General features: G+C 34.7%; 2 protein-coding genes across 5 annotated transcripts; one reads left to right on the top strand and one right to left on the bottom strand.

Annotated features, from left to right (window-relative positions):
• Positions 1-2,769: 2,769 nt before the first annotated feature.
• LOC117128476 lies at positions 2,770-15,278 on the bottom strand. Of its 4 annotated transcripts, XM_033280923.1 has the most exons (7): positions 13,268-15,278; positions 9,148-13,077; positions 8,372-9,076; positions 7,781-8,166; positions 7,621-7,702; positions 6,657-7,538; positions 4,331-4,564 (listed from the first exon to the last, which is right to left on the bottom strand). In XM_033280923.1, exons 2-6 carry the CDS (start codon positions 10,024-10,026, stop codon positions 6,846-6,848), a joined length of 2,745 nt encoding a protein of 914 aa, XP_033136814.1. In that variant the 5' UTR covers positions 10,027-13,077; positions 13,268-15,278; the 3' UTR covers positions 4,331-4,564; positions 6,657-6,845. The 4 variants fall into 4 exon arrangements, with proteins under 4 accessions (XP_033136813.1, XP_033136815.1, XP_033136816.1 ...); XM_033280922.1 differs by lacking the exon at positions 4,331-4,564 and adding an exon at positions 2,770-3,078 and having other exon boundaries at positions 7,007-7,538; positions 9,148-15,278; XM_033280924.1 differs by lacking the exon at positions 4,331-4,564 and adding an exon at positions 2,770-3,164 and having other exon boundaries at positions 7,399-7,538; positions 9,148-15,278.
• A 243-nt stretch (positions 15,279-15,521) lies between these two features.
• On the top strand, positions 15,522-26,982 carry LOC103839120 (terpenoid synthase 28). Its single transcript, XM_009115610.3, has 7 exons — positions 15,522-16,053; positions 16,140-16,407; positions 17,889-18,261; positions 18,349-18,567; positions 20,364-20,511; positions 23,978-24,226; positions 24,310-26,982. Exons 1-7 carry the CDS (start codon positions 15,799-15,801, stop codon positions 24,592-24,594), a joined length of 1,797 nt encoding a protein of 598 aa, XP_009113858.2. The 5' UTR covers positions 15,522-15,798; the 3' UTR covers positions 24,595-26,982.
• Positions 26,983-27,257: the final 275 nt, after the last annotated feature.

Raw genomic sequence — 27,257 nt, 5'->3', positions numbered from 1 at the left:
ATCCCTATATAGACTCAAAATAATAACTAAATATCTCAAAAGTTGAACAAAATATAAATGTATTTATTGTGAATTTTGTTATTTTAACCTAACAACTTATAGAATATCCACACAAATATTTAAAAATTCACTCAACATTTTTTTGTGGTCACCTAATTTATTCGAGTATCCGATATTTTATCTAAAAATCTAAAATGTTATTTTTACCCAATTATTTTTAAAAAATATCCAAAAAGGGGAACCAAACCATAACCGAATTTATTTCATTTTTTAAAAAACCATATAATTGTTATCCAAACAAAACCAATATAACAAAAAAAGAATATCATAAATAACCGAACAGTCCATATCTCTCTCAAACCAAAAAATAAAAACCATAACTGAACCGGAACCAAACTGAAAAAGCCAAAGGAGCCACTATGCCAAGCTCGCTCTCCGGATAATCCTAACATGAGCTATTTCACCACGTTTATATAAATGGGTTTGAAAGGACAAGGAAAAAAAAATGGAACCAAACCTCAAACCCAAAGATGTTAGTGAACTAACAAACAAATCAATACATTTAGTAACTAAAACAATTATGGGAAAACTGTTTTTTTAGAGCAAAAAAATAGTAACTATGTCCCTTTAGACTAATCTATATTTTGTGTCATATTTTCCTATAATACCCTTTAATATTTATGAAAATAATTTTAATAAATAGTTTTACAAACAAAAAAAATTTGGAAAAATAGTAACATTTGTTAAAATACATATATGAACTTAATGGTATATTTTCCAGTTATAAAAAAGTTATAATTATAAATTTCAGATTATGTTCTAAAAAAAGTAGAAATGACATTCTACGAAGTAGAAAACGAAATCTACTTTTTTCATTGAATCTACAATATTTAGAATACGTGATCTACGTAAATAGGAGTATTCTACAAATATGTAGAATACACATTCCGCGCTTAACCTAGCATTCTACAATTCTTAGAAATCAAAATCTACACATTAATCTAATTCTAAAACATGTAGAAACCGACTTCTACAGATTTACTATAAATCTAAAACATGTAGAAATCAAATTCTAAACATTACTATAATTCTAAAAAACTGTAGAAATTGATTTCTACATATTAGTTGTATTCTACGGATAAGAAATCAGTTCCTAAAAATATGGAAACAAAATATTTGAGAATATTCACTTTTATTTTTTAAAAAAAAATCGATTTTAAAAAAAAAAAAAAAAAAACGAAAAAGAACAAAAAAAAAACGACAAAAAATACCTTGGCAACCTTCTTAGCCGTCTTCTATATTCCATTGATTGTTCACAAAATTTTCACAAAATTTTCACATTATTTCTACCATGATTCATGTCTATGCTTCATGTGGTGTTTGGGAATTGGTTGTATCTTCAGGTTGGAGTTTTAATGTTGATAAAAAGAAAGGGGGAAGGTTACTTGCTTTGGAATTGAAGTCTTCTCTGGAAGAGTTACAGAAAATTGTTATAGAGGATTTTGGTTTTGAAGAAACAGATGCTGATTTGGAGTTGAGTTACCTTCCTATTGGATTGATCAATTCATCAAATTGTCCACCAGTGATCATTGGAAACTCAAGGCAAGTTCAAAATTTTCTAGGGTTTTGTAAGAAGCATCAGTCAACTCAATTGTGTGTCAGCTATAAAGCAAAGCAAGGAAATCCAAATAAGATCGACATTGATCTTAATAAGATGCCAACTGATGCAAGCACTAGTGAAGAGAACAAGCGAAATCCTTGTGACATTGGGACCGCTTCAAATACTGTTAAGGGGGCTAAGCATAACGAGAAGAAGAAAGGGAAGATGAAGCAAAGTGAAGTTGATGGAGATGATTATGATGCTGACAAGCATAACGAGAAGAAGAAAGGAAAAATGAAGCAAGACGAGGTTGAAAGAGATGATGATGATGCTGAGAAGATCAATGCTGAAAAAGAAAACAGAGAAAAATTGGCAAAGAGTCAGGTGGTCGAATTGGTTAAGACGGGAGATCTTTTCCTCAACAAAACAGTTTTGAAAGCGAGGTTTGAGTTATGTGCAATGAAGCATAACTTTCACTACACAGTTACCAACTCCAATAAATCAGTTTGGTGTATTAGATGCGCTGATAAGGTGTGCTTTTGGGGTGCTCGAGCTGAGTGTTTGAAGGGCTCCACATATTTTATTATTAAGAAGTATGTCGGTGTACATTCCTGCGCACCTTCAAACAAAACCAGTGCCGGAAGGACAGCTTCAGCGAAAACGATAGGCAATCTGATAATGCATAAATATGAAGGTATCAAGGAAGGGCCTAAAGCGAAAGATATTGTTCAGATTATGCGCAATGATTATGGATGTGAGATCTCTGAATCTTTAGCATGGGATTCCCGTGAATATGCAGTCAACGCTGTTAGAGGTATTCCAGAGGAAAGTTATGGGAAAATACCAAAATATTTGCACATGCTGCGAGAGGCCAATCCGGGTACACATTCCTCTTACAAGACTGACGTCGATGGTAGATTTCGATATCTGTTTATAGCGTTTGGTCAATCGATCAGAGGCTTTAACACAGTCATGAGGCGTGTCATTGTTGTCGATGGAACATTCTTGAAGAGTAAATTCAAAGGGGTGCTACTGGTTGCAACTGCTATAGATGGAAATTCAAATTTATATCCTATTGCATTTGGGATAGTAGACTCTGAGAATGAGCAGTCTTGGGAATGGTTTATGAGAGAATTAAAAGTTGTTGTTGCTGATGATAATGGTTTGGCTTTTATTTCGGATAGACAAGTGTCAATAGCGAAGGCAGTGGAGAAAGTGTATCCCCTAGCGAGACACGGTATCTGTATTCATCATTTGTTGAATAATGTGATATCATATTTCAAGGGGAAGGGATTAGCTGGGTTGATTTCTAAGGCTTCAAAGGCTTATAGAGTGGTTGATTTCAAGAAGACGTTTGCTCATGTTTGCAATATCAGTCCAGCAATTGGAACGTATCTTATGGAAGCAGATGTCAGAAAGTGGGCTAGATGTCAATTTCATGGATACAGGTATGACATTAGGACAAACAATCCTGCAGAGTCGATAAATTCTGCGTTGCGTTCGCCGAGAGAGTTTCCCGTAATTCCTTTGTTGGACAGTATTAGAGAAATGCTGACACGTTGGTTTTTTAAGCGTAAGAAGTTGATTTCAAAGCACACCCACCGTTTGACCATAGATGTGGAGGAAAAGATTGATAGGAGAATTGGAAAGGGGAAAACTTTCGCAGTTTACCCTGTAACCGATAGCCAGCTGCTTGTTAAAGGCGATACAATTGACTGCTTTGTTGATTTGGACAAACGGACTTGTTCTTGTGGGAAGTACGACCTCTCGAAAATCCCTTGTAGACACGCAATAAAAGCTGGTTTCTTTGTTGGTAGAGAACCATATACATTGACTGATTTTTTGTATACCACGGGAGCTTGGAGAGAAGCTTATCAAGAAAGCATAAATCCCATTTCAGTTCCTGAAGATGGTTGGTCTGTCCCACAAGTTGTGGAAAATTCTGAAGTGCTACCGCCTGAGACAAGAAGATCTCTTGGAAGAAATAGAAAACGCAGATATGAAACTGTTGAAGACAAAATCCGATCATCACAAGGATCACAGGGGGGTCAGTCTCGTAAGTGCAGTAGATGTGGTCTTGGTGGTCATAATAGAGCAACTTGCAAGATGCCAATATAGTGGATTTGTTGGCTGTGTTCTTCACAATTTAGTGAAATTTTAACAAACTTCTTTTGCTTGATTTCTAGTAACTTTGTTTCTGTTTGTGACAACTTTGTTTCAGTTTTTCAGATTATATTTGCTTGAATATTAGTAACTTTGTTTCAGTTTGGGAGGACTTTGTTTAATCTTCATGCCGTATTAACTTGGTTAGGAGATCTGATTCAATCAATCCCTTAAACAAACTGTGATGTCCACGAAGTGTGGATCGATCGATCTGTATATTGAACGGTCGATCCATTGGTCGATCCTGATCAATATGCAAAACAAACAAAAACACGGACAATCTTTTGATCGACCTGGTATAGTTCTCTCGATCGGCAAAGCTCGATCTCGTCCCGACCGATCGATCGAAATTCGGACCGATCGATCCGCAATATGGATCGATCGGTTGCCCTTTGGAACGATCGATCCCATACTCTGATACATCCTATTTGAACCGAATTTAACTCAGCAAAATAGAAAGAATATGATAAAAACCTCCATTTATCCTCTCCTACATGACTATAATTAATAGAATGATAACTTACCATAGGTTATATAATTAATCAAAGTTATGATCCAAACTGGACTAATAAAACATGCAAACAATCGAGATCCGAATTCGAAATGCGCAGAAAACTTAAAAAACCGGTGGAATACAATGGAAAGATATAACTGATACTGATCATTGGTGGTCGTCAGGACTGCAGCTCCTACTCTGTCCTGGTGCTCGTCTGCTCCTATGGAGGCGTGAACCTCGCTCTTCATCGGTTGCTTCATCAGATGGTTCATTTTCTGCGTCGTCTCTAGTCATATCAGCTGCCTCTGAAGTCTTTGGAGCGCGGCAGCAGGAAGGAGTAGGTGGACATCTAATCTTTGCGAGTGCACCCCACACAGTCTGCATCATCGTCGAGAGCTTGATTAATGTATCGGCAGTCCATGCGAACTGCTGCTGCTGTGTACCATCTAATGGTGGTGCTCCAGAATCAAACTGACCAGTATATGGTGGTAACAAATACTCCATAGAAGGGTTTGGAGTATGATCGACTGAGATATCCGGAATGGTGTCATCCTCACATTGTGTCTGTGCAGGACCAGAAGAAGAAGAACCACGACGACGTTTTGAAGCTGGTGGAGGAGGCGTGTAAAGAACTTCAGCAGGAGGCTTGAATTCCATGTTCTCCACAGACGTCAGAGATGTGATAGCGGGTTGTGGAAGCTTGCAGTGAAGGATTGTCCCATCAGGCATGGTAAAACGGTAAATTGTACCAGAATGAAGGATCTTGGTGTTTAGGAAGAACTGGGCATCAAATCTGTCAACCGTATCCACACAAGGAGTATCCGAAAGATCAATACCATGGTGCATGAAGATCCGAGTAAGTAGACTGCCAATAGACTCATCCAAAGGCTTCCTGTCAAGAGGACGAAGACCCCTAAACTTCCTTTCAAACAACATCTGAGCAAACAATGCTCCCATGTTTACCGAAAGCTCTGCTGGAGGTTCATCTGCAACACCATACGTCGGCCTGAGAGCTAATGGCAGCCCGTAGTGAATAAGCTGCGCTTCATCTTCAGTAACTGATCCTGCTTCTGATTTTCCTAGTAGAAGATGACCCAGATATTTTGCTACCACTCGCAAGACCGGGTTTCTGAGCATTGCAAGTTTAGCTTCCCGAGATACATAAGAACTGTCTGCAATCTGGCTCCACAACAAGTAAGCACAAGGGAACTTGGGTAAAGAGCATGCCTCATGTCGGGTCTCAAATCCGAATAGTATACACAGCTCGTGTATAGACATCTCATAAAGCAGTCCTCTACATAGGAATGTAAGTTTACCTTCGCTAGCAACTTTGTTTACCTCGGACTTGTAGTGCAACTCAACTGAAGAGAGAAACTGTATAACCAAGTCTGGATATAATGGTTGTGGATTGTAGCCAAGAGTCCCAAGTCCCATGTTTTTCCACATCTTTTTGACATCCCGCACAATTCCCAACTCCTTTGTAGTGTAATCGCAGATGAACTTTGTTGGTTTAAATCTCATCCGCTGCAAACCATTGTATAGAATGCAGTGGTAATCACTCCAACCAGCATAGTAATCGCGGTGTGCGTAGGATGCAAGTTCTCTCAACTCCTTCTTACTTGAGATTTGTCGGTTATGAATTGTAGGGAGTTTAGAGAATGGAGTCAATGGGTCACGAGGCCAAGGGGCTGCTTCCCGAGGCTCATCACTTTCGGGCTGCGCCGAGGTCGAAGCAGCTGTTTCCTTGGTCTTTTTCGGTAGTCCTTTTTTTACCATTTTCTGCACACAAACCTTTACAAATGAGTTCTCAAATGTAAAACTGAGTAAATTGACATGGACAATGATTCAACACCTATGCAACTCAACAACTAACATTACAGCATCAGTAATCTCACTCTATTAATTCCCAATTTTCGGAATTTTTTTATAAAATAAGTAACCCTAAATTTTTAAATCAAACTTAAAACTACGAATTAAGGCAAGAGCTATATGGAAAATCGTCACTAATCATCACCCTAACACACGATTTAAGCCAAAACGACTTAAAAACACTAAAATTTCACTTTTTGCTATTTAAATTTCGAACTATAAAAGTAGAGATAGAGTTTCATACCTTCACAGATCGACCGAAAGAGTGGTAGATTCGGAATTATCTCACGAAATCGTGTGGGTTAGGCTCAAGAATCGTCCAAATCGGAGTTAAATCGAGAGAGATAGGATTTGTGAAGGGGGTTTTGATTCCATTCTCTCAAGAAAAATTCTCACAATCACGGTTTTGCCGAACGACCGTACTGGAACAGGTCGATCAAAAGATGCTGCGCGTTTTGTGTTTGTTCTGCATAATGCTCAGGGTTCGGGATCGATCGATCCGAAAGACAGATCGATCGATCCCGAAACCTGATCAAGCTTTGCCAAACGAGCGTAATGGAACAGATCGATCGATATACTTAGATTTACCGGATTCGCAATTGTTAATGTTGTCTTTTATTTTGTAAGATCAAGTACTGTATATAGAAAAAAACCATTAAAACACAAACTCCTAAAATCATTACAAAATAAGTTTAAAAAAGCATAACCAACAATAAATCATAAATCATCAATCTCAACATACTCGGCAGGCTTACTACACTTAATAGGTTCATACTTTGACATTCTCTCAATCAGTTCTAGATCATTAGCTGCTTCCCATAGATCCCACATAATCTTTATCCGAGCTCCCCAGATGTTCTCATCATTCACCATAAATATGTCCAACCCAAGCACGTGGCATTCGATGTGTTTTATAGTGTACACACCACAATGACATTGAAGTCGGTTAAGACCACTCATAGGTACATAGGAAACATTGTACGGAGTGATGTGGAGATGCTTCTGTATTGTCAATGACTGCACGGCCTTGACAATCCGAGGAATAAGCTGCGCGAAAGCTTCCACTTCCTTGATTTTTTTTTTACCCCCGCAGTCAAACACCTGGATATTCCTAGTCACAAAACTGATGCATAAAGCAATCCAATGGTTGCAATTGACCCAGACAGGAACGTACATCCGATCCACATCGACATTCCACAACATTTGTGTTCTTCCATGGGAAGGCAGTTCACCTTTACCGTATTGCAGTAGTAATGGATCCATAGTGTATTTTTTAATTCCCTTACAGAAATTCTGGTAATCCTTAGCAATGAGGTCGCTGAAGACGCATGTCATGAAAGCAACACGATCTACGTTCCATCGTTTCAATGTTGTTCTTTCCCGGAAAACATACATTATAGCATCAATTTCCTGCAAAAACGAAGACAAATCTGTAATGTATACAGTAATATAATAGGTAACATTTTATAGAAATAACCAGTCGAATGCTTACGTAGTTTTTAAGCCAACTGCTGGCAGACATAATACGTCCGGCTAGATCACCGTCTAACATAGAAGGACCAATCTGTATAGCTCTGTAAACAAAATACAATGGTAGAGATGTCAATTATTAAGAAAATCAACCGAATGATATATACAAAGGAATAACATACGTTCGTGTATCTTGCCAGTCCTGCATCTTCTTAAAATCTGTAGGATGCACAAACACCAAGCAGCGATCAGGGAAATTTTCGCCGTCTAGCTCTATATCTCGGTCATCTAATCGGACCGCTGGCTTCTTCAATGATTTTTGAAGTTCCAATGAATCTGTTGGCTTCTTCAATGATTTAGGAAGTTCCAACCAATCCAATGAATCTTCGACTTTAGCTTGAGAAGGATTCAAACCTTTCACAAATGTGTCTAATGGAAGGTTCTTCATGCAACTTTCCAAAAACTCTTGTGTACCCATACGAAGATCACTAGCTGATGATTGAGTAACTTTTGCACGAGGTAAATTGACACACGAATCAGCAGTCTTTAACTCTTGGTTTTTTACAGCCTGTTGACAAACACGTACAATTACAAATTACACATACAAGTTTCATGTTCAAAATAGAGAATAGACATAAACGCCAAGTTCGAAATCCATAATAAACATACAAACTTCCAAATACATATTACATCAAACCTAGCTTCAAAGACCTACATTCCATCGCCTAGTTCCAAGCTTTCAACATCTTTTAACTCTTTCTCTTAGTAGTTACCTTTTTCTTTGTTGGAGCAGTTCCTTTTTTGCTGGTGCTAGGACCACTGTTGATTTTGGTCAAGCTAGGACCGCTTGCTTGATCACTCTTTCCCACCAATTCAGTCACCACTAAACTTGTCCTGAGCTGTGTAACCTCAGCCTCAATTTTCCCCAATCTGTCGGTTACAACGGTCTCAAATTGCTCAGTTCTCTCTGAAGCTGTCCTGAGTTGTGTAACCTCAGTCTCAATCTTACCCAACCTGTCCGAGAACTGCTGACAGAATTTCTCCCCAAAAGCAGTAAAAGAAGCTTGTACCAGATCCTCCAAGAAATTTTTCATATCTGTGTCAATATTTCCTTTTGATGAAGCAGCTAGGTGGCACAAAACATTCTTTTTCCTTGACTCTGCTCCTCGGTCTGCATGCTTTCTCTTGTTTCTTCCCGAAACATCAGCTGTGCCATCAACATTCCCTGCAACATGACTATTTTCACCTCTCTCAGTATCAGCTGTTTGATCCTCTCCTTTCTCTTCGCCAGATTCCTCAAATTCAGAGTTCGTACCTTCTTTTACTCCCCAAACATGATTGTTCCAATCATGTTTACTATTGATCATATCTAAAATACGATCTACTCTTTCATCTTTCTTCTCATCCTTCTGTACAAAATCAGTTGCCAAAAGGACCACTCCATCTATGTGGGATTCCATGAATGAATGCAAAATTCCCTACATCAATCAAATCATTAGTAAAGTGAACAAAACAATAAATATTTTAATTTGAAAATAAATTTGCATACGTTTTCTGGGAATAAGTTCTCAACGCCAATGATATCTTCATAAGAACATTTTGCACATCCTCTCCAATTACCACACAGTGGACCTGTAAAATCTTTACTGACTTTTGTGCCACAAATCTCTCCTAAAGCAGGAACAGCTTCCATTATCCAAATTTGGAAACCAAACAAGAATCCTTCCATCAGATACCCCTCTTTCTGCTCTAATTTATGCCTTGTTTTATCAATTTGCTTCAGAAGGAAATCAAACGAATACAGACCCCATGGATAATTCCGAAGCTTCTCCAAATCCATCGCCAACTTCATGTACAGATGCGGGATATTCACCTTCTCATCCTTTCCCATCACCACACCCATAATAACGCAAAGATATATCAGTCTCACCCTATCAACCCAAGTCCAGGTATTGCTCTCTTCCAAATGCTTCTTTTTTATGATCTGCAAATTTATTTTTCCATTTGTCTTTATCTGCTTGCTCCAAAAACCATTATCGTCTTTCCATGTCACTAGCCCACTGTTATTCTCTCGCTTCACTTTCAGACCAGTGACAGCATGATACTCTTGCAATCCAAAACGCAGAGGTCTCCTAGCGAAAGTGAACCACTTCTCATGTCTCTTGCTTGTCATCAACTCCTTACACAAAAAAGAGTGTACCAACCTCGCCGAAAACTTCAGATCATTCTTCTGGATAACCATAATCTGTGAAAAAATGGGATCTTTCATAACTTCATCGAATTCTGGTTCCATTTTTTCTTTTAGCAACTCGAGAAGTTTTAGTCGGCAGCTGTTATTAATCTTCTTAACCTGAGGTTCCAATCCCTCACCGTATAAACGATTAGGCAACTCCAACTCCATACCTGAAATTTGAAAACAATACAACATATATCTATTAATAACAAAAACCTAAAATCCCTAAATCTATCCCGAAAATATGATTTAAACCATGATTGTGTACAAAATCTTCTCTAATCATCACCTTAACACATGATTGAAGTCTAAATATCTTAACTAACTCAAAAATCTACCTTTTACCTTTCTAATTTCAAACTCTAAAAAGAAGTGGAGATAGAGTTTCATACCTTTGCAGAACGAACTAAAGAGTGATAGATTCGTAAAAAGCTCACGAAATTGTATGAGTTAGGCCAAATAATCGTCCAAATCAGAGAATTGAGTGAGTTAGGGTTAATGAACTTTGGGTGAGAATTTGATTTTCTCTCCCTTTGTTCGTGAATGGGAAATTAAGGGTTTTGTCCCAGAGAAATCGAGCTTAAAAAGTTGAAATCATGCTTGGTCGGTTCAAATCAAGTGGGAATCAACCCGGATATAATCATACAAAACCAAAAAAATCGATTTGGGATTCTTTCCTGGGCACGGGATCGATCGATCTATTCTTAGTGGATCGGTCGATCTGTAAGGAATCGACCTTCGCCGATCGAGTGAAATGGACCAGGTCGATCAGTATATATTTCGCGTTTTTTTTTGTTCTGAATAATTATCGGGATCGAGCGATCCACTGTAACTTGTAAATCTGGATCGATCGATCCCGCTTGTCGAACTCATTATTTATCTTTTTCAAAAAATTACAATTTTAAGGGCATTACTGCCATTTTCGAAAAAATTAGTCTAATAGGACATAAAGTAGTACAGATTAGTCTAAAGGGACATAGTTACCTTTTTTTTGCTCTAAAAAAACAGATTTCCCAACAATTATTTGCTTTCAAAGCGTAAGCGCAGGTAAAAATCTTGTATATATATTAAAACCTTCCACATATTTTTTTACTTTAGGCAGTTACCAAAATTTTAGTGTTCATTTTCCCGTTTTTATTTTTCTTTTTTCGATGGATGGTATATTCTATCTGTAACAAAAAAAACACCTGAAAAGAACCCCCAATTACAAAATAAAATCCCAAGGAATTCCTAATGGAATATGCCTTCTATAATCCGTCACTATTTTAAAAAAGATATTCAAATTTTATGTTTCCAATAATTTATAGTAACCGAAGTGAAATATATTCCAATCCTTCAGAAATCAAAGTGAAATTCCCGACGGACTGGCATATTTTTGATTAACCCCAAAAATTCCGAAGGATTTGAGGTTTCGTATTACAAAAGAAATAATATATCGACAATATATGATGACAGTATACAAATGATTTAACAAGGTTTATGACCTCCACACACTTTCAAAAACATTTATACAACCAAATTTCTATTATTGTTAATGTAAAATTTATAATTCACTCCATTTAGGATACATATATTTTATATTTTCGATGATTGTTTGTTATGCAATATGATGTTATACACTAATTATATGACCTGTTGATTTTATATTTTCTAATACCATTTGCATAGTTTTGTGTAAATTAATTTGTCTTTGGATCTGTAGGAGGTATATCCATTGACCAACGAAAATTATCAGGAGAAAACATATTTTTTTGGTGATTTGTTGTGAAGGAGGGGAGGTAATATTAATAGATCAATGTGGAAAATTTCCTAATTGATTTCCGATGAACTCGTTTCTCTCGAGAATTTTTGATCCAACGAGATTCGATGGACTGCATTTTGCCGATTCTAGTTGGGGAATTCCTGAGTAATTTTTAACAGATTATGGTCCATTGTGAATTACCCTAATCTATTGTAGTGATGAGAAGTCACAAAAATTAAAATATTTTTTTGGTCTGATACCTGTTTCTTTAGTGTTAGAAATGTTGCATATAACCAAAAATCTGCTTCTCTGTTAAGCTACTGTGTTCATGTGATAAAAAAAATTGTTCCCGTACTTCAGTAGTGTGAAGACGTAAGAATCGTTATGTCAAGATGCATATTTATCTTGGCCTGACTCTCCTGACGAAAGGGATGCACAAGAATGATTACATTCCGTTGATTGAAAAAATAAGAACACGTATAGAAAGCTGGACAACTAGGCTGATCCTGTTAGTGCAGATGAGACGACGAAAAACAAGTGCGGAAAGTAAAACACAAAGTTTGTTAACGGGGTTCGTTTCCTACATCCCCGGGACCTCGTCCAGATTTCATTGACTTAGAATAAAGAGAAACCTACAATTGCTATATGATACAACACACACACTAGTATTTACCACTCTTTTCTAAGTAGCAATCTACAAAGATTAGGAATCAAGCACGCATGCATAGATCACCATCCGACGCATCGGAGCACACCGTCTTCTACAGCTGCAATCTTCATAGATCTCTTCAATGAAACCGCCTCTGTTAAACTCCCCCTGAGTCTAAGCTTCAATCTTCCACCTCCACAGAAGGACTTCACCAAGTACGTCAGCACCTAACGCACACCAGTGATACCAAAACGCTTGATCACCTAAGCACACACAAAGCTCACACGAGCTACACAGGATGGCTAACTCCATCACACAAAGCGCCAACTCCAACGCCACCAAACTAAGTCCACATCGGACTCCATCAGACAATGCTTCAGAATATCCTTCGACACCAAGCAGTAACACACACCAAGGAAACCTCTCTCTCTTTATTCTCTGAGGTCTGGCTTTCTCATAAAGCACGTCCCTCCTTATATAGTAGACCAGAACTTGCTCTCCACGTCTTTAACTCACTCTCCAAGTTTTCAACTTGCTCTTCAAGTCTTCCAAATACACATAAGGTAATTTTCCATTTCCTTTATGGAAAACTTCATCTTCAAGCAAACTCCGTTTTGCTTTATGGAAACGTCCATATGTCTTCAAGCACATATCTTCTTTCCTTTTCCAAGCTCAGCGAGCCCACACACATCACAAAACCCAAACTTTCATTAAGCTCCATCTTTATGACACACGCCTGTAGTACCTCCTGTAGTACTTCGCGAACTGATACAGATCATCTCAGGAAACTGCATCTTCAATCTCCCCCTTTTTGACTATGCATGTGCACTCATCATAACCGACTTGAAAACCACGTCTTCAATCTCCCCCTATGAGTCACATCATGGTCAAAAACCAACTCGAAGATCATCACCTTCCATACCTAGGAAGAAATTCCATCACGCCATCTTCAACGATCTTCAATCAAACTTTATCCTACTTTCTGAACAAGTTTCGTCCTCATCATCCATGATCTCACCAGTAACTTAGGCGACCCGCTCTGATACCAATTGTTAGTACAGATGAGGCGAGGAAAAACAAGTGCAGAAAGTAAAACACACAAAGTTTGTTAACGGGGTTCGTTTCCTACATCCCCGGGACCTCGTCCAGATTTCATTGACGTAGAACAAGGAGCAACCTACAATTGCTATATGATACAACACACACACTAGTGTTTACCACTCTTTTCTAAGTAGCAATCTACAGAGATTAGGAATCAAGCACGCATGCATAGATCACCATCCGACGCATCGGAGCACACTGTCTTCTACAGCTGCAATCTTCACAGATCTCTTCAATGAAACCGCCTCTGCTAAACTCCCCCTGAGTCTAGACTTCAATCTTCCACCTCAACGGAAGTACTTCACCAAGTACGTCAGCACCTAACGCACATCAGTGACACCAAAACGCTTGATCACCTAAGCACACACAAAGCTCACACGAGCTACACAGGATGGCTAACTCCACCACACAAAGCGCCAACTCCAACGCCACCAAACTAAGTCCACATCGGACTCCATCAGACAATGCTTCAGAATGTCCTTCGACACTAAGCAGTAACACACACCAAGGAAACCTCTCTCTCTTTATTCTCTGAGGTCTGGCTTTCTCATAAGGCACGTCCCTCCTTATATAGTAGACCAGAACTTGCTCTCCACGTCTTTAACGCGCTCTCCAAGTCTTCAACTTGCTCTTCAAGTCTTCCAAATACACATAAGGTAACTTTCCATGCATTTCCTTTATGGAAAACTTCATCTTCAAGCAAACTCCGTTTTGCTTTATGGAAACGTCCATATGTCTTCAAGCACATATCTTCTTTCCTTTTCCAAGCTCAGCGAGCCCACACACATCACAAAACCCAAACTTTCATTAAGTTCCATCTTTATGACACACGCCTGTAGTACCTCCTGTAGTACTTCGCGAACTGATACAGATCATCTCAGGAAACTGCATCTTCAGATCTACTATGCAGGACGCTTACAACTTATTAGATCAGTTCTAATGAGCATTGTGAACTTCTGGTCTTCAGCTTTCAGACTTCCAAGTCAGTGTATGAAGGAAATAGAAAGTTTGTGTGCTGCATTTCTCTGGTCTGGCCTTAAGTTAAAAACTTCTAAAGAAAAAATTGCTTGGTCTGATGTTTGTAAGCCGAAGGCTGAGGGCGGTCTAGGTTTGAGGAGGTTGAAAGAAGTTAATCTGGTGAATAGTTTAAAATTGATATGGCGCTTGCTCTCTGGACAGTTGTTGTGGAGTAGTTGGATTAGAGAGTATATGCTGGTGGGGAAAATGTTATGGGAGGTTGGGGTGAGAGGAAATAAAGGTTCATGGATGTGGAAGAAGCTTACTAAACTCATAAGCATAGCTTGAGATTTCTATAAGAAAGAGATTAAGAATGGGAAGAGTACTTCTTTTTGGTTTGATTGTTGGTCGGAGGTGGGAGTTTTGTTTGATATATTTGGTGAGAGAGGTTTTATTGATATGGGAGTTAGTTCGCATGCCACGGTGAATGATGTGATTATTCATCATAGGAGGAGGAGGCACAGAGTTCAGAAATATAATGAAGTTGAAGACATTCTTGATTCCACGAGAGAGTTGATGGTGGAGGGAGACGATGTTAGTCTATGGAAGAGAGGATCTAACTATCACACTATGTTCTCTACCTATGAGACTTGGGAGCTCATTAGGGTGCAGAAGTGTGGTTGGGAGCAAGTTGTTTGGTTTTCTCAAGCTACGCCTAAATATTCCTCTATAACATGGCTGGCGATGTATAATAGGCTCAGTACGATGGACCATATGGTGCGATGGAACATGGCTATACCAGCTCGATCAGTGTGTGCTTTGCAAAAATTTGGCTGAAACTAGAAATCATTTGTTCTTTTCCTGTGAGTTCTCATCCTGGATTTGGTGCAACCTCACCAAAGGTATAGCAGGCTGCTATCCATATGATCTGGTGTGAAAGGAACAAGCGTCTACTGGGGAAGCTCCTCGTTTAGCTCAAGTTCTTCATAAAATTCTGGATAAGAATGTGAGGAACCGACTTGCTTTGCTAAGGTCTACGGACAATAAGAAGCATGAAGCCTTCTACAAATTTGGTTTGGCACTAAATTGTAAAGTTAGGTTTTCTCTAGAGTTTCAAATTTAGTTGCACTTGATGTACAAAACAGGTTTTTGAATAAATTTAACATTAATTCAAAAAATAATATATATATATATATATATATATATATATATATATATATATATATATATATATATATATATATTCAAACAAATATCTATGCAAAGCTTGAAAATGAAATATATCTTAATAAATGTTGTAAGTGGGGAGGCCATAAAATTTTGTTTAGATAAAGAACAAAAATTAGATGAAAAAGTAAATTACAATTTGCATATCCACTAACTTAGTACCAAATAAAGCAAAAAAATATAATAGAATAAAAATCTCCTTCTTTATGAAGTTATTCCTTTCATGTGACAAAAACATTGTGCCTATAAATTTGGTAGTGAAACCTGGATTCCCATAACATCATTGGTGAACATGGAAGCCATTGGAGTTTTTGGACTAAAACTTGGATCGACACTCTCCTTTTGTTGTCAAACCAATTTATTTTCAGCATGCAAACTCTATCGTTTTCCGGTAATCTCATATCCTCGTAAGCATGCACATTTTGTTTCTTTGAAAGCGACGGCTAATTCTCTGGCTTGTCAAGATGAAGCAAATAATCGTAATTTCAGAAAGCCTTTCCCTTCTACATGGGATCATCAATCCCTCGTTGCTAATCTAGATTTCTCAGTAAGTCTCTCTCTCTCTCTTATACGAAGTCATGTTTTTTTTGTTAAATACGTGAATTCATGGGTACATAATTTCCTTTTTGGAAGCAAATGGATGCATTGGGGAGAGAGATAGAGGCACTAAAGCCACAAGTGAGGAACATGTTCATATCTTCCAAAGGCATTAAGAAGAAAATTCTTTTTACCTATTTGCTTGTGACACTTGGTCTTGCATATCATTTCGAGGATGAGATCGTGGAGACTCTAAAAGATGGTTTCCAAAAGATAGAAGAGATGATGGCGGGTGAAGATGATTTGTACACTGTTTCAGTCATTTTCTATGTTTTCAGGACATATGGTTACAACATTTCTTCTGGTAAGGATTTTTTGGCTATGTTTACAATCATATATCCTTTTTAGCACATGGAATTGTGTAGCTAGTAGTACGAAGTTGGGTATCTAGAAAATATTTCTATTTGGTGTACAACTAAAATAAATCAATTAACTGACACACAAAGTGGAGAAAAAGATAGTACAAGAATGACCACGAGTTGAGTTAGATTTAGTGGGACAAATCTCAACCGTACCAGTTTAAGAATACTCAAATGAGACACTAAAATTATATAATTTAAGTGGGTCTAAGAGAACCTGTTTCAACAAAGTGGGTTTTTGGAGTACGTGATGCTTCCATGTTATTTTCAAAAGAGATTGTCTTTAGGTCCCTAGTTCGATTTCCATTTGGGAGGAGCCTAATGAAGCTTTGATTGTTAAAGATAGGACGGATCCAGATATTAGGATTTTAAGGATTTATTTATTGACCCTTTCTACAACTATCCGAATTCAGATATTTGATTTTCGAACATCTATAAAAACAATTTAAAACAAAGATCAGATATATCAATAAATATTAATATAAATCTTAGATATTATTTTGTAAATATTTTTGTGTTAATTAAGCATATATGAGTAATTTTAATATAAATACTGTATGTCAAAACTTTTTCAATGTTCATAAATTTCATTTTAGATTTATTGATAAAATACATATTTTAAGATATATTTATATACAATAAGAAAAAATTTCTTTCAATGTTTATGTATTGATTAAATTTTATGGAATTGGATTTCATACTGTTTTTATTAGATTGTTTCGTGTGTTTCACATATAGCATAGAAATAAATGTATTTTAGTTGTAATCTCATAAAGTAATAGCAAAATGTTTTGAAATGTTAAGGGAAAGTAGAGATAAACCTCACTGTAAATGAAAACTAACAAAACAATTTATTTATATTTATATAAATTTGTATATTTGTTATTAATTAATAAGATCATATATTTACATTTTTTTTAAAGACTTATTATCCTATAATGTTATCATATTATTATATATTTAGAAACATCCAACTCAGAACAAATAATATTTTATTTTATAATGTACCTGTTAATTTATTGAATATGAATTCATAGAGTTTCTACTGCATATCATTTCTAAGATTGATCGCCACTGGGAAATTCTATAAATTTTATAGAGTTTCTATTGCATATCATTTCTAACTTGGATCGCCACTGGCAGTACATTTGAACACAACTTCAATTTTATAGAAATAAATAGAAGTCAAATTTTGAATTTATTATATATTAAGCCTTGCAATTTTTTTTCTTTTGAAACTAGGTCTTACAATTTTTCATATAAAAGAATTTAAGTACGAATCAGAAATATATTTAATACAAAATTTGGAAATCTACAAATAACTTGAGACTATTCCTACTTGTGTGTTATGATCATGACCGGCGTTCGTACGTACAATAATTAATTTGTTATTATTTGACCGAAAGACATTCATCTTGGTCAACAGATGTTTTTGGGAGATTCTTAGGGGACCATGGAGAATTTAAGGAATGTCTTACAAGAGATCCTAAGGGTATTCTAAGCTTGTATGAAGCTGCTCATATGGGGACGACTACAGATTATATATTGGATGAAGCCTTAAACTTCACATTAAGTAACTTGGAGTCGTTAAGTTGTACATGCAAACCTAATCTCTCAAGGCTTATACGAAACTCTTTGGGTCTACCACAGCATAAAAACATGGAGATATTAGTGGCAGAGGAATTTATCCGGTTCTACGAAAAAGAAGAAGATAGCGACCTGACGCTACTCAAGTTTTCCAAGCTTAACTTTAAATTCCTCCAGCTACATTACCTTCAAGAACTCAAAATCCTTTCAAAGTAACTAATCATTTCTCCCGAAAGTTTGTTATAATTTAATATATCTACCTTTTGCAGCTTGGTGTAATATTAATGTTTGTATGCAAGATGGTACAAGGAACAAGACTTTCACTCTAAGTTGCCACCTTACTACAGAGACGTACTCGTGGAATTGAACCTCCATACGCTAACATACCTGGAGCCGAAACTTTCACGAGTGAGAATTTTTCTGACTAAATTTTACACGATGCAAATTATCCTAGATGATACGTGCGACAAATATGCTTCCCTTCGGGAGGTCGAAATCCTCGTCGATATCTTTGAAAGGTACATTATCTATGTCGTATTATTAAAGTAGCTTCCACTCCTCATAATAGTTTTATTTTAGCTTTTCAGAAATTGATACGCCATGTTGTGTTTTCTCCAGTGTCGTTTAACATTTCTTCTAATATTTTTCAGATGTATAATAGTCTAAGTTAAATAGGTCCAGTCTCTGAAAATCGGGGAAATATATCACGTTGTTTAGATAAACTATTTTGTTAATTTTAATAAATTTAGGCTCTTTTGAGTTCTTACTAAAAATTGATTATTTTCATAATAACCTTAAACTTTACTAGATTTTGACCCGCGCAACCGCGCGGATGTTTGTTTTCACTTTTCTATATATAAATTATTATTTTTAAACATTAGTGGTATATATTTTTTAACTTTAATCATATACTTAAATGTTTATATAACTATTTTAAATACAATAATTTTATAATTTACATGTTATAATTAATAAATTCTTTAAAACCGTATGTATTTTCACATCTTATTATATATTTATCTTATTGTATTTGCATTTAGTTATTAAGAAAATTAATATATTTATGAGAAAACATATTTGAAAAGTATTTTGTATTTAATTTATGCTAAAGTCTGACCCGTGTTTCAAAACTGTATTTCTTTTTACTAATATTTTTTATGTTTATTCTTTTTAGATAATATATTATTGTATATACAAAATCTAAGATATGTTAATTTTTAGACATGTATTATATGGTTTGCTAATTTTAAGCCATTATACATCATATTATATTTTTAAAATAATTACTTTATATTTATGAAAATAAAATTTATAAATTTATCAACTGAATATTCTTTTATCATATTTATTTATCTATAATAATTTCATTTTAACATGATCATGACTATAAACTAGATAAAATAGGATATGATTTATTTACTTTTTATTTTATAATGATAACTTAAAATACATTAAATTATTGTCAAAATATTTTTACACAGATTTATTAGAATTATAAAATATAATATATAAATAATATTATATTTAAAATGAAAATATATTATGATTAAAGTAGTTACAAAGATTTTATATTATAAGCTTTAAAGAAATACATGTTAATTTTTATACATGTATTATATAGTTTGCTAATGTTAACCCATCTTACCAACATATTAGATTTTATTTTTGAATATAAATATTTTATACTTACGAAAATAAAATATATAAAATATATAAATTTAATACAATTTTATTATATTTAGCTCAATATAATAATTTTCTGTTAATATGATTGATTATGATTATTATTACAGAATTTTTTATTTTTCATTTTATAAACAATTACTGAATTTATTAATGTATAATAATATTTCAAACTAATTTCGAAATTAGTGAAAATATTTAAATATAATTTCGGAAATGAAGATCTTGTAAAAATATTTTAAAACAGATTTGTTAGAATTTTAAAATAAATATATTTATATTTAAAATGAAAAGATATCAAAAGATATTATGATTAAAGTATTTTAAATATTATTATTAGTCTTAATAAAATACATTTAATAAAATTTCTAAAAGATGGTCCAAATTAAAAAAAAATCACACATGAAAGAAGTCATGACTTCTATTTTAATATATAAGATTTGCAGTTTTAGTATTAATTAGTAAATATGTAATTTATTAATAGAGACCTTAATGTCTTATTACATAAAAAGTAAATTAAAACATTGATAATTTAACAAATTTCTTACAACAAATACTTAACAGGGTATTGATATTTTAGATTAAAAATCACACAGAAAAATGATGATGACAATACATATTGATAACGTAGGTGGGATCTCGAGGATCATGCCATGGATGGACTACCAGATTATTTGAAATCAGTGGTTAAGTTTATATTTGGTACATTCCAAGAATTTGAAAGAGAAATTGGGTCAGAGTTAGGAGGGCTTTACAGTTTGGAAGCTACAATTGAATATGTAAGCAATCGTAATGATTTTTTTTTGGAAACGACGTAATTATAGTAATAACTATACATCTTCAAATTTTTGAGCCATTCCATTACAAGAAAACAGCGTAATTCTGACGGACATTCTGACGGAAAATGAGATCCTCGGAATATTCCGACGAATTTCCGAGGAAATTCCGAGGAAACCCAAAATTTGGGGTTCCTCGGAATTTCCTCGGAATATACCGATGAAATACCGAGGAAATCATATTTCCTCGGAATATTCCGAGGAAATACCGAGGAAATCATATTTCCTCGGAATATACCGATGAAATACCGAGGAAATCATATTTTTCGGAATTTCTATTAATTTATATTGTTCCTCGGAATTTCCTCGGAATATTCCGAGGAAATTCCGAGGAACACATGTTTGGGGTTTCAAAACATCAAATTTTTTTGCCCTATATCATTTCTTATACAAATGCAATGCATACCATTGAGGAAACTTTGTATAGATGATCATAAACCATGAAATAACAAAATTTCAAAACGAATTGTAAGTATTCCCTTTACCGTTCATTAAAGTGTATAAGTGTTTCTCTTATGTTGTGGGGATTTCGTTCATACAATCGGAAAAGTGTTATATAAGTGTTTCACTTAAACAAATTTTTGACTTCATAATCAGTCTAAGACACTTAATAAGGGTTATATAAGTGTTATTCAAACCGCAAAACGTTGTTTTCGGTTTAAAAACCCTACTTCCTCGGAAAAGCCTCGGAATATTCCGAGGAAATTCCGAGGAAAAACAAGTGTTCCTCGGAATTTCCTCGGAATATTCCGAGGCTTTTCCGACGATTAAGGGCTTTGCTTTTAGGGTTTCTGTTTCTTCGGAAAAGCCTCGGAATATTCCGAGGAAATTCCGAGGAACACTTGTTTTTCCTCGGAATTTCCTCGGAATATTCCGAGGCTTTTCCGAGGAAGTAGGGTTTTTAAACCGAAAACAAAGTTTTGCGGTTTGAATAACACTAATATAACCCCTATTAAGTGTCTTAGACTGATTATGAAGTCAAAATTTGTTTAAGTGAAACACTTATATAACACTTTTCCGATTGTATGAACGAAATCCCCACAACATAAGAGAAACACTTATACACTTTAATGAACGGTAAAGGAAATACTTACAATTCGTTTTGAAATTTTGTTATTTCATGGTTTATGATCATCTATACAAAGATTCCTCAATGGTATGCATTGCATTTGTATAAGAAATGATATAGGGCAAAAAAATTTGATGTTTTGAAACCCCAAACATGTGTTCCTCGGAATTTCCTCGGAATATTCCGAGGAAATTCCGAGGAACAATATAAATTAATAGAAATTCCGAAAAAATATGATTTCCTCGGTATTTCATCGGTATATTCCGAGGAAATATGATTTCCTCGGTATTTCCTCGGAATATTCTGAGGAAATTCCGACGGATATTTAAGTGGCCGTCGGAATTTCCTCGGAATATTTTCATTTAACCGGGCAAACAAGCCGCCAAATATTTCGCGAAAATTGAAATTGAAAATACCGAGGAAATTCCAACGGATAGTTTCCGTCGGACCCTAGGTTTTATAGACACGAAACACTTCTTCTTCCCCCATTTCTCTCTTCTTCCTCCGGCGATCTCTCTCTTTTTCCGGCGATCTCCCCCTTCTCTCGCGACGATCTCTCTGGCGAATCCTCTCTATTCCTACACAAATCATGTAAGGACCCTATCCCACTCTCTTAGGTTCTATTTGTTAGGTTTTTAAGTAGATTTGATGATTTTAGAAGTTTTTTGTTAGATTTTTGTTAGGGTGATTGGTTAGGATTGTGATTTGGTTGTGTAATAGGTTTAGAATTGTGATTTGGTTGGATAATTTGTTGTGTTGTATTGATTTAGAACTTTTTTATAAATTTTTTATTATTTTTGTATTTATAAAATCGATTTTGGATTTTACAAAACGTTTTTTGTATATAAATTCAATTTTTGGATTTATAAAAGATGATTTCATATTTATAAAAATATTTATATTTATTAAAACTAATTTTGTATTTATAAAACATTTTTTTGATTTATAAACACTATTTTATTAGTTTTTGTATTTATAAAAACTATTTTGTATTTATAAAAATATGATTTCATATCTATAATTATTTATTTTTATAAAACTAATTTTGTATTTATAAAGCATTTTTTTGTATTTTGTATTTATAGAACATTTTTTTGATTTATAAACACTATTTTATTATTTTTTGTATTTATAAAAACTATTTTTAAATATACAAAACGTTTTTTGTACATAAATTCGATTTTTGGATTTATAAAAGATGATTCATATTTATAAAAATATTTATATTTATTAAAACTAATTTTGTATTTATAAAACAATTTTTTGATTTATAAACACTATTTTATTAGTTTTTGTATTTATAAAAACTATTTTTAAATATAAAAAATGTTTTTTGTATATAAATTCGATTTTTGGATTTATAAAAGATGATTTCATATTTTAAAACTAATTTTGTATTTATAAAACATTTTTTTGATTTATAAACACTATTTTATTATTTTTTGTATTTATAAAAGCTATTTTGTATTTATAAAAAGATGATTTCATATCTATAAAAATATTTATATTTATAAAACTAATTTTGTATTTATAAAACATTTGTTGATTTATAAACACTATTTTATTATTTTTGTATTTATAAAAACTATTTTATTTTTATAAAAAGATGATTTCATATCTATAAAAATATTTATATTTATTAAAACTAATTTTGTATTTATAAAACATTTTTTTTATTTATAAACACTATTTTATTATTTTTTGTATTTATAAAAACTATTTTGTATTTATAAAAAGATGATTTCATATTTATAAAAATATTTATATTTATTAAAACTAATTTTGTATTTATAAAACATTTTTTTGATTTATAAACACTATTTTATTATTTTTTGTATTTATAAAAACTATTTTGTATTTATAAAAAGATGATTTCATATTTATAAAAATATTTATATTTATTATAACTAATTTTGAATTTAAAAAACATTTTTTTTTATTTATAAAAGCTATTTTATTATTTTTTGTATTTTAAATATGTTTTCTATTTCAATTTTAATTTTATATTTTCGAATTTCAATTTAAAAAAATAAATTTATATTTTTTTTTTAATTTTGGAAATATTCCGAGGAAGTGTATCCCTCGGGATATTCCGACGACATCTTCCTCGGAATATTCCGAGGACTTTCCGACGAACTTGTGGTCCTCGGAATTTCCTCGGAAATTCATTTCCTCGGAATTCCGTCGGAAATTTCCGAGGGATTTCCGAGGAAAAATGAATTTCCGAGGAGTTATTTCCGAGGACTTTTTTCGTCGGTATGTCGTCGGAATAGCGTTATTCCGACGACATACCGACGATTTTTTCCCTCAGTATGTCGCTGTTTTCTTGTAGTGTTCCAGTTCAAGATATATATGAGAAGCAACCTTCAACTCGCCAAATGGGCAAGCGTGGATCACTTGCCTAGCTTTGAGGAGTACCTAGACGTTGCTGGAATCGAGATTGCTGTAGATTTTACTTTGGCATGTGTTTTGATGGCCATGGAGAATATCTGCAAGGAAGAAGCTTATGAGTGGTTGAAATCTAGAGAAAAACTCGTTAGAGCAATGACCACAAAAGCACGAGTACCTAATGATATGTTTGGCTATGAGGTAAGTAAAAGATTTGATTTTTTCGATGATTCATTTGGTCTTTTAGTTGGATAATAGATTTAACATTTACGTAACATGATTAGGATGACATGAGCAAAGGATATCTGACGGGCTCGGTCAACTGTTATAAGAAGCAATATGGAGTTACTGAAGAAGAAGCATTCAGAAAGCTTCATCAGTTGATTGTAGAAGTTGATAAGATGATGAATGAGGAGATTTTGAAGCCAATCAATGTGCCCCGCCAGGTTCTGAAGGTAGTCATGATCGACACTTTACGTGCAATAAATGTTGCCTACGATAAACAAGATGGATTTACCCGTCCTGATGGACATCTCCAGCATATAACGTCTATGTACGTTGATCTTTGAGGACGTTGGTGTATCCAACATACTTGTGGTTTATTAAGTAACTGGCGCGTACTTTATTTTTCCTACAATACTATGTCCCGATGGGTTGGTTTTCAAGAAAAGTATTTGAAGACCAACATAAAGTATTTGAAGACCAACATACTGTGGTTTTTTGTTGCTTTCCCTGTTTTTGGCTCTGTTTTGGTTTTATATTTCTTTCTGATGCAGGGCATCTTGTTTTCATCTTTGACTTTGTTTCCATCATAGTCGAAACATCTTTGCTTCTCTATTTATAAATGTGAGAATTATCTTCTACAAAAAGTAAAACACACTATAGCACAAAGGAATCTTTTTCCAAGAAATACAACTACTACATTAGTTCTTTAAATGCACTTATAATTTTTATTTAAAAACAATTGTTTATCAAGTTCAAGACAAACCTTGATCCTTTGAACTAGTCTCTTATGTTTAAGAACTTGTACAAAGCCTCTTGAATCACTCACGTTCCTAACTCCTTAGTGTTTTGTTTTGTCTTTTCACCAAAACTCTCTCAGCTAAAATCTCTCTAAGTGTGTTGACGACACATTCGATGCCCACATGCCTCCTTATACTTAGAAGCAACCCTATAACTAAAGACCTACAAATCTTAAACCTTTCCTTTTGTGTTCTTCGCCAATTAAGGCAATCTTTCTTTTTCTTAAAAGGTGATTACTTTTTCTTAATGACTTCCCTTAAGCTGCTCCAAAGTAAATCTTCCACTTCATTCATTTCCTCTGTCTAGTAGCTCATGTCGCACTTCATGAACTACTTCATATTTGCTCTGATCATACATCTTATATCACCCCTTTTTTAATTTGTGCGTCTCAAAAGTACCTAAGATAAAGATCTAATCCAAACACACACACACACGAGTATTCAACAGAAACATGGCTAACATCTAATTATTTTGATTATCCTAAAAAGTTTCAAGTATTTACTACATCTTAATCAAAGACAACACATAAATGCTCGCCCATAAACCGAGATTGTCTGAAAATAGGATCATAAAGATTTCAACAAAAGATGCAATTGCAAAAGTAAAATATAAAAACAAAGAGAGACGATTCCTCCTGCCCCCAACAAGATTGCGTTTCATCTCAGTCTTCTTCTTCTCTCCCTGCTTGTGAGCACACGAGTTGAAAACACAAACATTGACAACTAAGTTCATAAAAATAGAAAAAAAAACTAACCTGCAGTTGATCGAACCAGGTCTTGAACAATACCAGTGAAAGTTTAGAGAGCCTTGGCCGTGCCCTGATGAGTATCCAACAGCTCTCCTGAGTCACAGTTCCCTACAGTACTTGGATAGAACCAAGCTCGTAGTTGGACACCATTTTAGGTCCTGATCAAGATCCTGAACCAGATGGTGGAAGAAGAGGTGGTGGAGTTCGAGTTGACTGAGTAGAAGTTTTCCACCAGAAATTTATTTTCTTTCATTTTGGCTTTGTTCTTGATGTGTCCATAGTTCTCACCTACTCGCTTGTCCTTCTTGTACCGCGTTGGACGAAAGTTTTTCTCTCCTGCCCTAGGTCAAGGCTGACATTGCTTCTGAAGCATTTCGGTGAATAAAAAAAGAGGAAAGATGAGCTATCAAGAGTTGTTCTTCTGGAGAATTCCCAAACTCGTAATCTGCTTGTAGTTCAAACTCCCAACATCAAACAGAATTCCATGCGCTATTTGGTAGACCAGCCTTGCTCTATCCACTGAGACATGGTTTTGTATGTAGTGAGAATCCAGTTGTAGGTAGAAATGATGATGAGAGCTCTAAAGCGTGGAGAACGATCAGGCATGACCTCTGAGTAATACTGCAACTGCATCATTGTCTTATTCAAGATTTATCCCCGCTTATCATACTCATCTAAGTCCACAAATCATTCATAAATTACATTTCGAGCTAGGTATTAATCATACCTTTGTTTGATTGCACCATGTCAGCCAACTTTTTGGAGTGAACCCGGCTAGACACAAAGGTTTGTACATGAAGATACGGGGACTGAACCGCGTCATATGGCTGGAAAAGTGAGACTGCATGTGCTTAGAGGTGGATTCACTTCATGCTCGCTTAGGAGGAGCTAATCCCAGATTTCTCAGAACCTTCTTCTTCTAGAAACACCTCATTTGATGAGGAATCAATTGAGACCACGTCGTCAACTTTATCATCTTCTTCTTTGTTTTCTTCAGATCCTGGGATCTGAGTCAGTTACCCAATATGATCCTCTTAAAATATTAGTATTCAAAATGATGATCTTGAAATTCAAATTTGGTTTTAGGGTAGGCCAAACCGTTGGGCTAGAATATCTTGGCAACTACATGAATTAAAGAACCTCTAGTTTGTAAATTGCATAGATTTCCAGGCAGCTTTTGAAGTGATTCTACATAGCCTTGGAGCTCTGTTGAGTTAAGAATTAAAGTCAATTAGCTTGATAGTTTATTTTGTCTTGGTTTTTGAGGTATGATTTTTATGACCTGGTTGGTTCCTTAGTCGATTGAGTTGTGCATCTGGTTGGCCTCTGATACAGCTACTGTTTTGGACATGTTGTCTAGAAAACTACATGAATATTGACCAAGGTCATATGTCCATATCAAAGCTCTCGCCTTTTCGGTATCTAGGGAGAAGTCGTACAATTCAGTATTCTACAGTTAAA

The sequence above is a fragment of the Brassica rapa genome, chromosome A09, assembly GCF_000309985.2.
Source record: "Brassica rapa cultivar Chiifu-401-42 chromosome A09, CAAS_Brap_v3.01, whole genome shotgun sequence".
NCBI classification, from domain to species: domain Eukaryota; kingdom Viridiplantae; phylum Streptophyta; class Magnoliopsida; order Brassicales; family Brassicaceae; genus Brassica; species Brassica rapa.
The sequence above is the reverse complement of the archived record's forward strand: the minus strand, read 5'-3'. Positions and strand labels throughout refer to the sequence as shown.

Coding starts and splice junctions, on each gene's coding strand:
- LOC117128476 (XM_033280922.1), bottom strand. CDS start 10,026: ATGTTGTATTGTTTTCAAATTTCAGGTATGGAGTTGGAGTTGCCTAAT. Junction 7,703..7,780: donor GACTGGCAAGATACACGAAC/GTATGTTATTCC, acceptor TTTTGTTTACAG/AGCTATACAGATTGGTCCTT. Junction 7,539..7,620: donor GCAGTTGGCTTAAAAACTAC/GTAAGCATTCGA, acceptor TCGTTTTTGCAG/GAAATTGATGCTATAATGTA.
- LOC103839120 (XM_009115610.3), top strand. CDS start 15,799: ATGGAAGCCATTGGAGTTTTTGGACTAAAACTTGGATCGACACTCTCC. Junction 20,512..23,977: donor TGGAAGCTACAATTGAATAT/GTAAGCAATCGT, acceptor GTAGTGTTCCAG/TTCAAGATATATATGAGAAG. Junction 24,227..24,309: donor ATGATATGTTTGGCTATGAG/GTAAGTAAAAGA, acceptor TAACATGATTAG/GATGACATGAGCAAAGGATA.